Source organism: Strix aluco, chromosome 2, assembly GCF_031877795.1.
Source record: "Strix aluco isolate bStrAlu1 chromosome 2, bStrAlu1.hap1, whole genome shotgun sequence".
In the NCBI taxonomy this organism is placed as follows: domain Eukaryota; kingdom Metazoa; phylum Chordata; class Aves; order Strigiformes; family Strigidae; genus Strix; species Strix aluco.
In genome coordinates this window covers 41,570,979-41,582,742 of record NC_133932.1, presented here as the reverse complement: position 1 = coordinate 41,582,742, position 11,764 = coordinate 41,570,979, and the positions used below count along the sequence as shown (strand labels likewise).

The 11,764-nt window shown below is 41.5% G+C and overlaps 1 protein-coding gene across 1 annotated transcript in view; it reads left to right on the top strand.

The window, feature by feature from the left end:
* The first annotated feature begins 229 nt into the window (after positions 1–229).
* Positions 230–11,764, top strand: part of LOC141919278 (amine oxidase [flavin-containing] A-like) — a 38,225-nt gene continuing 26,690 nt past the window's right edge. Inside the window, exon 1 of the mRNA XM_074814515.1 lies at positions 230–370. Coding sequence (XP_074670616.1) covers positions 292–370 — 79 coding nt within the window. The 5' untranslated portion in view covers positions 230–291. The remainder of the gene's footprint in view (positions 371–11,764) is intronic.

Genomic DNA, 11,764 nt, shown 5'->3' with positions numbered 1-11,764 from the left:
AAAACGTGCTCCCGCAGGCAGCGTTTGCCGGCGTTTAGCGCCGGTTCCCCCCAAGCGGCCCCCGCCGCCCGCCCTCCCGCTCCGCCGGGACCTCCCACTGCCCTCTCGGGTCGCGCCGGGCGGGGGGCGAGCACCGAGAGGCGTGGCTGAGTGAGACCACGCCCCCCGACAGCGCCCATTGGTGGAGGCGGGGAGGGGCCCGCCCAGGGGCGGGGCCGGGGCGGGCGGGACGGCGCGGCGCTGTCCGCCTGAGCGGGGTCGGAGCCGCCGCCGCCGCCGCGGAAGGGCGGGATGGAGGCAGCGCCCGGGACGGGGGGCAGCGCCATGGCCCAGAAATACGACGTGGTCGTGGTCGGGGGCGGCATCTCAGGTGGGTCCGGGGGGTGGTGCGGGCATTGCGCGTCCGCCGGCCTCCCCCGGGGCATCAGCCCGGGAGAGGTCCCAGAGCCCGTCCTGCGCGGCGGGGACGGCGGTGGGGGTCGGAGCGCTCCCGACTGCGCAGCGCGGAGCCCGGGAGCGGCGGGTCCCGGGGTCGCTCGTCCCCACCCGCGGCTGGCCTTAAGGCTCGGGCGGTGCTTACCGAGAGTGTCGGGTCTCCAGGGGCTTCAGGTACGCTTAAGGGAAAAAAGGGGAAAGTTATTCCCCTTTAGGACATATTTGCTTCTTCTTGCGTTGCCTTGTACTTCGTGCTCATCAGAAGAGAGTCCGCAGGAAAACTGACTTTGTAATGTCCACAGGTGCAGGAGAACACAGGCATACAGGCTGGGATTATTGCATCCCGAGAAAGACAATATTTTTAAGTTGTGGTTTTTCACGCTGCACTTGCAATGCTGACAACTGTATTTTGATAAATGCTGCAAAAGACATCTGGGAATATCTGTAAAAACAGGTTAGGTTTTATTACTATGAGAAGAGCTGTGCTACAGACAGACAGATTCCCCCATCACGATGGATTCTTTACACTTTGCTAGGAAATACTTCCCAAAATATGCTTCAGATCTACTTTAACTACTAGCAAGTGCATTGTGGCTCCTGATCCTTATGCTTAAAAAAAAGAGAATTATTCTTATAGGACCTGGTGGTACCTAAGATGAGAGAGTGTTGCTGTGTTGGAGAAACTCTGTATTTGGTTTGTCCATGAGATAAATACTGTGTTAGCAGCTTTGGCCAGGTTTCAGTTTTCAGGGAGTCTTTATGTCACTTGTGATTCAGAAAAGGTGAGTTATGTGACTGAGTGACTTCAGTGATACTACAACCATTATTGCTATAGATAAAATAAGTTTTTGTTAGAATTGAGGAGGAGTCAGAGTCTTTCCTTTCTTTAATATGCAGTGAACTGATGCACAAAACAGCAAATTATTTACTTAATTACATTATTTCATTTGCTAAAATAACAGAAATTGTTTAAATAATTATTTGTGACAATGTAATTATGTAAATCTGTAGTATTGCTGAATAGAAAGAAAGAGTTTGGACCTAGTTTTAGTTTTACCAGGTGCCTGGGTATTTTTCTGATAGCACAAGTCATTTGGTCTTCGTCCTTAAGGCTCCTGTAATGCACAGGGTGCCCTTAGGGAATTACCACCTGTACTGTGTGCAGCTGATGGCCATGTGATCTTCATGTCGTCTTTAGGGCTCTGAGCTCTTCTTCCCTTGAGGGTACCTTGCTCCTCCAGCTTTCCAACCTGTAGCAGTGTTTTGGAAAATGCATCAAGCATTTCCAAGTGGTATCTCAGTAGTACAAGAATCAGTAAGTTACTTCAGAACACTTACGCCTTGGACTGAAGCCTGGTGTGGAGTCTGAAATGGAGCCAAGCAGGAAATTTCAAGGCATTACAGTCCCTGAAAATTTGTCAGTGGCATTAGGAAGACAAATAAACATGTCACAGCACTCTTGAGGTACAGGAATATTTTTCTGGCCAATGGAAACCCTTATGTCATGCCAGTGGCATAGAAATTGGTGTTTGCCTGTTATGAGTTAGAACAGGCATCATTTTAAGATAACAGCCTTAGAAAAATGGACAATAAATGCCTTATTTCTTAATTAATCCATCTTTAATATATAATACCATTCATAGCTGGGCACTATAATTCCTATCAGCTCCTGGATGGTTTTGCTTTCCACACAGCTTCTCTGTCACCACCATTCCTGTACCAATATACCTACACCTCCATTCTGTAAGAGGTTAGACAGTGCTGCTTTCTGGTCTTAAAAAAGGTAATCTGTATCTGGAATTTTGGTTCTGTCAAGATAAATAGTAAAACATGCTCCAATATGGAGAGGATTTCCCCTCAGCGTCTCTCTGACTGCAGTCTTGCCTTGCTGCTGCTTATTTCTCTCAAGATACATTTGCAGTTGCCTCGTCTGGTAAGATTACTCTCTTCTCTACTTCTGTATTTTATATACTCATTACCTGATGCTTGCAAGAAAAGATGGGAAACGTCGGGATAAACCAGTTCTTTACTAGACATACATGAAATGTGTATCAGGCATAAGCAACCTTCTTGTTATATTAAGTGTGAGCTTCCCAGGAGTGAGATTGTGGCTTTTTAAAGTACTTGTGCAGCATTTGCAAAATGAAGCTCAAATCCTGACTGGCACCTCTATTCCTTGAAGTTAAGCATGGTCTTGAGAGCCAATTTCTGTATAACCTAACACATGCTTCTCATCCATGCTGCTGCCCTCTGTATGCACACATCTGTACGTAGTCATTCACAGGGACACAGAATCGACTCTGCCTGTAGGAAGCTGCAATCTAGGGATGGAAGGAGCTTCTACAAAGAGCACTTCGCAGTGGGGAGGCTCTTGGAAGAAGAACTCAGCTCTGGTGGCCTCTACTGCTGAGATTTTTCTGCTGTACCCCATGGAATTATGTTCAAATTGTCCAGAATGCATCAGCAAGTACATTTGGACCCCTGCAGAGAGGGAGCTGCAGAGCTTGGGCTAGGTGTCTGTTTTCACATGGGCGTGCATGCTAAAAATGTGGATCATGGCCAGGAATAGACCCCAGGCACATGTTTGTATCATTCTTAATGGATACTGTCCCCCATAATACAGTTAATATTCATTATAACATTTTATACTCAAACATATTAAATAAACTGATGAATTAAGTTAAAGAATTTCCCCATACCCACAGGGAGTTCTTATTTATATGCCTTGAATATTGCTCCGGTTTTCTATTTATAGGGTTTTCTACTGAACTGAGGAGGGAATTCTGGTTTGGATTGATTTTGACCTTTTCCTTGTGCATTTTGGTTTAGGCTATGTAATTCCCTCATTAGTTAAACACAAGAAGCTGACAGCACATGAATTGCCGTGGATGCGTGTCCGATTCATTGGCAGGATTGTAACCCTGACATCCCATCAGAGAGTTCTCTGCTGCTTGAGTTAAGGGACTACACTAGTTGAGGACTAGGAGATTGTCATCCTCTGTGTGGACTAACTGCTGTATTGATGGCTTCTGGAAGTTCTCCCTTTTATGCAGCAAGTCACTGCCATACCTCTCCTGACACATTGTCCACATCCCATCTCCGTTACCTGCTCTGCAAGCCAAGGCCACGTTTACTGGGAAATTCATATTTTGGCTCCACCACCCTAGGATGCAGTGTGCACAGGTACTCTGAGATAAGAGATGGGTTGTAAGGAGGTCTGGGATGCTCACTCACTCCTTGGGAACTGCTCGGTAACAACTGGACAGCATTAAGTGCTCAGAGAGTTTTGACAGAAACCTCAGATATTTCAGCTTTTCAGATCTAGAAAATGGCTGCTGCCTCTGTGTGATTTGTAATTCCTCAAAACTTTCTAGCTGACCTTATCAGGGCATATTTTCACATAGATTACAAAATGAGCTATGTTAACTCAAAGGCTACCTCCTTGCCAAATTTCAAGTTGCTGCTAGAACTTCCAAAATAGGAATAAAATAAAGCCATGAGTTTTCAAAATCAAATAATGTTTGTTCCCTAGAGGTTCAGAAATAGCCAGCCAATGTTGACCAAGATTTTCCAGAAAAAAAAAAAAAAATCAGCCTGAAAACCACACCCTGAAAATTCAAGCTTAAATAATTCAAAATTTGGCAAAAAAAGAGTGTAAGCAAAATACCCTAACTTTTTTAACGGGGAGTTTGGGGTATATTCATGTGCCAGCCTCACCTTACACATGAATTTTGGACACTGGAAGCCGAGTTTATCGAAAGAAAGCATGGAGAATTAAGAATATTTGTCTACATAATGCATACCAGAGACGCATCAGATATGGAGAAGTATGTCCAGAAGCAGGCAAGTCCGGGAAAACTTGTATGCAAATATCTTTTGGAAGAAGTTTCAGCACATCGTGTTACAAGCACAAAACACAAGGGAAACACAGCCATAATTGAAGCTTACACTGAAGATTATCATTCTTTGATGTCGCTAGTTCTTATTTCCACATAAAACCATGTTTGTTCTTAGCTAGAAATGAGGAGATCTCATGGCTCAACAAAACAGATGCTTAGATTTGCCAGCCGTGTGCAGGAAACAGCACTGTTTTCTATTGCACTTATGGAGGAGTCCAAAGGCACCAAACTGTAGGAAAAGCTGGGATGTAAAAATAGTAATAATTAGTCTTTATATTGACGTAAAACATATGATACACTATTAAGGCTTTTTTTTTTCTCTTTCCATGGAAGAGCACTATGTTGGCATCTTCTGCTCCACAGTGTGTGATCGACAACCTTACCACTTGAGCTACCTACGCATTGGCTGTGGTCTCTGAGTGGAAGACTGAATAATGAGGAAAGGCAGATTTTTCTTGCTTGCTATAATGGCAGCACAACGTATGTTGTATACTGCTCTGTTGGTTTTGACAGCATGCCAAGCTGCTGGTGGGTGGTAGTGTCAGATAAACTGTCAAATACACAGTTACTGGTAGAAGATATAATCAGTCCCACCTGTGTAAATTTGGAGTAGTTTTCAGTAGATTTTTTTTTCTAGTGTTACTTCTGAATTTACCCAGAATTTGACCTGTAGGAATGCAATAGCTGGTTCCTAAAATGTGTCCTGTGTTTATCTCTTTACATCTGCCCTGTGCTCTGGCTGTCTGGTTCCTTCCCACTTTCTCTCTGGATCCAACAGGAAAGCTGATAATCAGTGATAATATTTTCGCTTGGTACCAGAAATTCCTAAAGGCCATTTTTTGGGATGCAGAAATAAATAGCAATGTTTCATAGATTTCCCAGTTCCTCATGGACTGCTAGCAAGGTGACTGTCATGAGAAAAATTTACAGCAGGAACAAAACTATCAGACTCCCGTATAAAGTGTAATGGATGTTTTATACAGTAATTTCAACTAAGCAGAAATACCAGTTTCCATTTGCCTCCTTCTTCATAATGTGTTCTAAGTTTTTGCTACTAAAGATGCAAAACCTTATGATGTGGAGCATGGGCTTTGGTTAAGACACTCCTTTGTGTTATGCTCAATGCTAGATATTTATGTTTGGACAAAATATGGTTGTGATGTGTTCATTATATAACCAGATGTAGAAATGTTATTATTTTCTTCATCTTTCATCGTATTCTTCATGTGGTTTTCTATGGTAAATGTATAATTTATAAACCTTGTCTAACCCAGGGGTTAACCTTAATATTCACAGCTGGTTCTGCTCTTGAATGAAGAATGTGTCAGGTTTGTTTCTGGCAAAACCAAAATGTACACCAGTGTGATTCATAGGTTAGCAAATTCAGAGCTCTTAAGAGAGTGCTGTAAACCTGTGGTTTGTCCTTGAGGAGTAGATTTTGCATCATGCCTCAGGCTTAGGTGAAAGGGGTTGAAAGGCAGGAAAGAGCTAAGGTAGGTCTGAAGTCTTAGAAGTGTTATTTACTCCAGAGAGCAAAAGAAATAGCCAAGTAGTTAGGACAGATCTCTAAATATCCTAGCATAACAAAACCAGGCATGGGACAGGCATTATGTCTTGCCTGTGAACACCGTTGCTGATGTTCTTGATACTTGTGGCAGTGACATGGATCATAGTTTAACAATGTTTTTCCCCATAACTATTTAGTTGAAGATCACCATTTAGCTAACAGAAATTTATTCTGCATATTGACCAAAGTAATTTTCAATAGTTAGAAAATCATAGCATCATAGAATTGGAAAAGACCTTTAAGATCAAGTCCAACCATTAACCTAGCACTGCCAGGCCCACCACTAAACCATGTCCCTAAGTGCCACATCTACAGGTCTTTTAAATACCTCCAGGGGTGGTCACTCAACCACTTTCCTGGGCAGCCTGTTCCAATGCTTGACAACCGTTTCACTGAACAAATTTTGCTTAATTACCTTAGGTGTTTCTATTAACTAAATGGTATCAAACCATCCTTATCTTAACCGGTGCTACTCATTTTAATATGTAAGGGGAAAGAGGATGCTGCATTTCTAACCCCATGTTAACTTTTTCCTGCTTTTGTTTTGGGGGGGTGGGTGTACTTCTGGAGAAGAGATGTTTACTGCAATGGGCTTTGGACTTTGAAAATACCAGTGGGTGTGTACGGAGGAGTGGATTCATCCTCGGGATACAATTCCCTCTTCCTGCCCACTGTTTCTGTTAACACTGTCCATGAGAAACTGTCTTTGTACCCTTCAGAACAAAGCTTGCATCTGTTGAAAGCCTTTAGACAGTAGCACTGTTGAAACCAGTCAGAGTGGCTTGGTCTCAGTTGGACAATGTACTCTGTAATAGAAAATATTTATTCTCTTTTGGTTGAAATCTTTGCTGAATCAACTGGATTATTTTTGCTAGAGGAGAAAAAAGGAATTTATTAATAAATTTAAAGGGCTGTAATTTAATTAACAAGTGTTTTGTGTTTTCATTTTCAGTGGCAATTTTAAGTCTTCAAATCCTTAGTCTGTCAAAGAAAACAGTTCTTTCATTCTCAGCCTTCTATATGTTGTTGCTCATCAGTGATTTTTCTGCTCAGTCTGATGTAACTGAGCACATTTTAACTATATTTTAAAACTTATTTAAATACCATGATGAGCACAAAAATCCCAATGAAAAGAAAATCGGGGAGGGGGAAGAAGGAGAAGAAAGAGGTGAGAAAGGGAGATTTTTACCCTGTGGTCATGGCAGAAATGTTTTGTGTCTCTTATGACAGGTTCATGCTTACTTGTCAAAGAGACTTCTAGCTGAATAATGAGAGCTGATTCTAAGGTGGCCATTGCCACATTTAATTACTCAATTGTGTTAGGTTTTCCATCAGCGAAACAGTAAAAATAATCACAGCATTAGCATGTCGTTACAGTGGAATTTTAATGAGGATATATTGACAATTGTCTTATTTTACTGATGTATATTAGAATGAGTGAAAAAGTTTTATAATTATTCCCCTGCTTAAGATCAGAAAAAGTAAAGAGTTTTTCCAGAAAGATTTTTTCCATGTTACTCAATTAAAGCCTGCTAGAATGCTACACTAATGGGTTAGTCGTCCTTCACAGAATGTAATTATCCCACTCCATGTATGGTAGGGTGGATTAACAAGGCTTTTATGAAGGAATGTTGTATTAGGTTGGTTTTGGTAAACTTTCAACCCGACAGTGGATCCATAAAAGGCAAATGTACTTTGTCAAAGAAAGTAGCAAGTAGGCAAACAATACATTTGGAAAACCAGCAGACAGTCACCTTTTCCATAGTAACAGGTAACCTTCTCTGCCTTTGTTTTGGTGTGCTCAATATCCACATATATAGTGGCCTCAGTTTGAGAGGTTAAAAGGTTAATGGTATCAGATTGTCATCACTCCCATTCACTGCCCTTGCATGTTTTGAAGATGTTCAGCATACATCACGTAAGAAGCACTGTCTCTGGGAAGGATGCTGATGATTTTTGCTTCTGATCATGGCATATCAGTGAATCTGTTTGATGTGGATTCACAAATCCTAGACTTTGAAAAGTAGAATTACTATACTATTACTATAGTGTTACTATCACATTTCCAATAAAGTAACTTTTTAAAGACTCCCACCATTTGTGTTACAGAACTCGTATCTGCTCATATGCCCTGTATCAACTCCACTATAGAGGCAACTTAGAATTATTCTTATAAACGCTACCCTCATAAACGCTTCCCTACAAAATGGGGAAACATTTCCCATATTAAAGTGCTCAGTTGGGAGTCAAGCTCCGGTCTCTTAAGTCCCAGTCTTGTGCACTACCTGTAGAGTTGAACCCTTCTCTCCTACGAGGTAGAGACATGCTTTGTTGTATTTTCCATCAGTCTACATACAAAATTCAGTACTGTTCAGCATCTCTATGTTTCAGCCATGGTGTATGTCTTGTAGTCTTCAGATTGGCATAAATTCATTTTAGTTTGGTTTTTTTTTTTAAAAAAAAAACCTGTATATCCAGTGTTTTGATGCACTTGAAACTGCTTTGCTTGATAGGATTATGGCAATTTTCTGAAATGAAAGCAGTGGCAGCATGATCTGTGGCAGCAGCAATTCCGAGTCCTTAATAGCACTGCAGAATCAGTAGGAATAGAGCTTTCCTGCATGGCTTCTTCAGACGGGGGGGGGGATCTTGTTGTGAGATTGCCATAGAAACCCTTGTGGAGGATGTATAAGTCATCTTGCCTTGTTTATTCTCATCTAATAACAACTGAATTTCTACAGCCAGATACTTCAAATGAGGCATGGTTTTGGCAGGCTCCTTTCATCTTTCTGAGGCAAGTAGTATATTTCTAATTCATAGAATTAGAGTGGTATCTGGAAGGAGTGCAGCCAGTGATTTGGGGTGGTTTGGAGCTTTATCCCTAGGCTACACTTGGAGGAGGTGGAGGAAGCAATGGGGCACAGCAGCGCCCTCGACTGTGACAGGCATGTCTGTGCTACAGTTGTATGGGCATATGCAGGTAAGTTTTAAAATACCTCGCCTGAATTGTGGCAGCAGCCTGAGAGGTCACAGCCCATTGCTCGGTTTAGCCCGATATGGCATGCTTGCAGGATGCTGTGGATATCCACAGTATCCCAGGACATTGTGGCTGGTGTCAAAGCCCATGCGTGGTGGAGAGCCAGGGCTCTAGAGCAGTGCTCACATTGCGGGAGACCCTGGTGGTATGAGGGTCCTGCCCTCCCCCTTGACAGCTCCTGGAAGGTGTGTGATGTCCTCTGGGGAAGTAGTGGAGATGTTGGAGAGGAGGTGAGAGGCGAGCTCCAGGTGGCCTGAAGGGAGCTGAGCAGGCAGAGATGGAGCAAGGAGCTGGAAAGGAGGTCTCGTTCTTTCCACTCTCTCATTCTCACCCCAGCGATCAAACAGAAGTAAATGGTCACTCTATGGTGTCCAGCCCTGTAGAGGGTACTCGAACAGCAACAGAAGTCTTAAAAATTCAAGTTATGGAGAAGATAAAGGGAAGATATGCAATCTATTTAGCGGTTAATTGTGTATCAAAAGCACATAGGCTTCATGACCTGTGGAAACACCTGTATCTGGTACACTTTGGAGCTAGAGTTGGGTTCGGTAGACAGCTGCGTAGAGATACCCTTTGTGTGGGTGTTGTTGCTAGTCCTCCATTTTGAAAGAAAATTGTTTCCATGCTTTAAACAAATAAATGTGTAGTAACAATCTTTAATCAACATATTTTTCATTGTTCTTACTTCTGAGTCGGGCCCTCTCCCAGTTGCCAGTAAGATGTCACTGTTCCAGTGTATCTCTTGCCCTTTCCCAGTCTGTGTAGCTCTGAAGCCTTTTTTTTTTTTTATCAGTGTCTAAGATGGCACTTGGCTTAACAGTAATGAAACTAAAAACCTATAAGGCTGGAGTGCAAGAAATACAGTTTAACAAGCAAATAGGTTAGAGAACCTCAGCCACATTATCCCAAGTTCTTCATCCTTTAGCAGTCCTTCTTTATTTGGATATATCATGTAATTAAGCTATAAACTAGTAGTAAGCTTAACTTCCAACCCAGTCCAGTGCAACCATTATTCTTCCTAAACAGCTGTGGCATGAATACAGCTAGCATATACAGCATGAAGTGATGGTCTTAGGCACTAAAGATTCACATACAAATATTTTTCATACCTAGGCCTGATTTTTTGCTGCTTCATGTTCCTTAGAGTAACGCGTGAATGTGCTGTGCACTTTTTCAAGACTTGTATATCTACGGTAAACTTTCTTACAAAAGAATTACCCACTCGTGCCTGAGTGTCCAGTGGTATTTATGCAGAACAGAGAAATTCAACTTTTTATTTTATGTGAGTAGGAAATCCACTTTTTTGTGACAAAAACCACTGTATATTTTGAAAAATAATTTTTCCTCATATAAAAAGTATAAATAATTGTAAAAAAATACTGCTGTTCATGTTTCCAACATTATAGACTTCTGTCTTCTATGTTTATGTTGAGGAAGAGGAGAACACTCACTGAAAGGATTAAAGAATTAACTATTAAATAAATGTAATATATTCTCTATACACTTTCATGCAGGAAAAAATTGATCAAAAACTACTGACAGAAATTAGATCAATTTATAAGATGTTGACTCCACTGAGTCAGTGCAATGGCTTGCATTTTTAAAAATCAGAATATTAAATAGATGGAAGAATTAAGTATACTTCTGCTCCAGCAGCAGTCTAAAGAATATGATGCAAGGATGTAAAGTTATTTTTAGACAAGTATGGAAATCGTATATATAATTTTTGTCAATGTAAGACATTTGAACTTCCTCAGTTCTGGTTTCCAGTGAATGGTGTTCAACTTCCCCATTAAAAAAAGCTTATATGCACAGAAGTTTATGGGCTATTCTATATTGTCCTCAGAACAAATGAGTACAATTAACGCTGCCCAGAACAACTCTCCTCTGGTCTTTTCAGGCGTGCATTCTTTGTAGGCTCATGAACAGTTGCTTTTAATCACATTTCAAGGTAGCATAATAAACATGAATATAATATTGTTATTCCTTACTGCAGGGTATCTTGGAAATTCTGATCAATAAGGCTGGCTTTCGTATACTTAAGGAGGGGAAAAAACTCCAAAGAAACAATGCTTCAGTGCCAAATTGGCCTGCAGGGCAATGGGATAATCTGATTTCACAAACTCGTGATTGCTTTTTACAATTTCAGCTCGTGTTTATCAAAAGCAAAGAGGACTCCTGTCCTATTGAATTTTCAGCAGTCTGTAGTGCCTTCATCACAGAGTCCCGTAATTAGATGATTTTTGCTGAGACCATACTTCCTTTTATAAAGTATCTACATACAGCCTGTTTGATTGCCATGGTCAAACTCCATTGCTTAAAATGAAGCTTGACAGTGAAGCAGACTTTCTTTCTGCATGTGAATGAGGACAACAGATAGCAACAGAGCAGAGAGTTGATGAGTGAGAGAAGAAGCTGGAAGCCTACCTTGCTGGAACATGCCTATTTAGTATATTATTATTTCTATCACTTTAGCACTACAAGCCCCACAAGCTGGGTTCTGCCTTTCTATGCACTGCACAAATGAAGAGTAAGATGCACGTCCCTTAATAACTGAGATTTTACTGTTTTTAAAATGCCAAAATGTTAACCTGAGGGAAGAAACTTCAGTCTGTGAATGCTACTTATGGAGATGGTTATATCATGCAACTAAGCAGCAGCCACGTGAATTCTCTGGTAAGACACCATGAAAAGTTTCTGACTTCTCTCAGGAATTTTTGAAAACAGTATTGAAATCTCTGACCATGAAGCTTTGGTTCAGTTTTTAACCATTAATGTGGCTGGCTGCTGCTACTTGCTTTAAAGAACTTTCTCTTTTTATGGTAG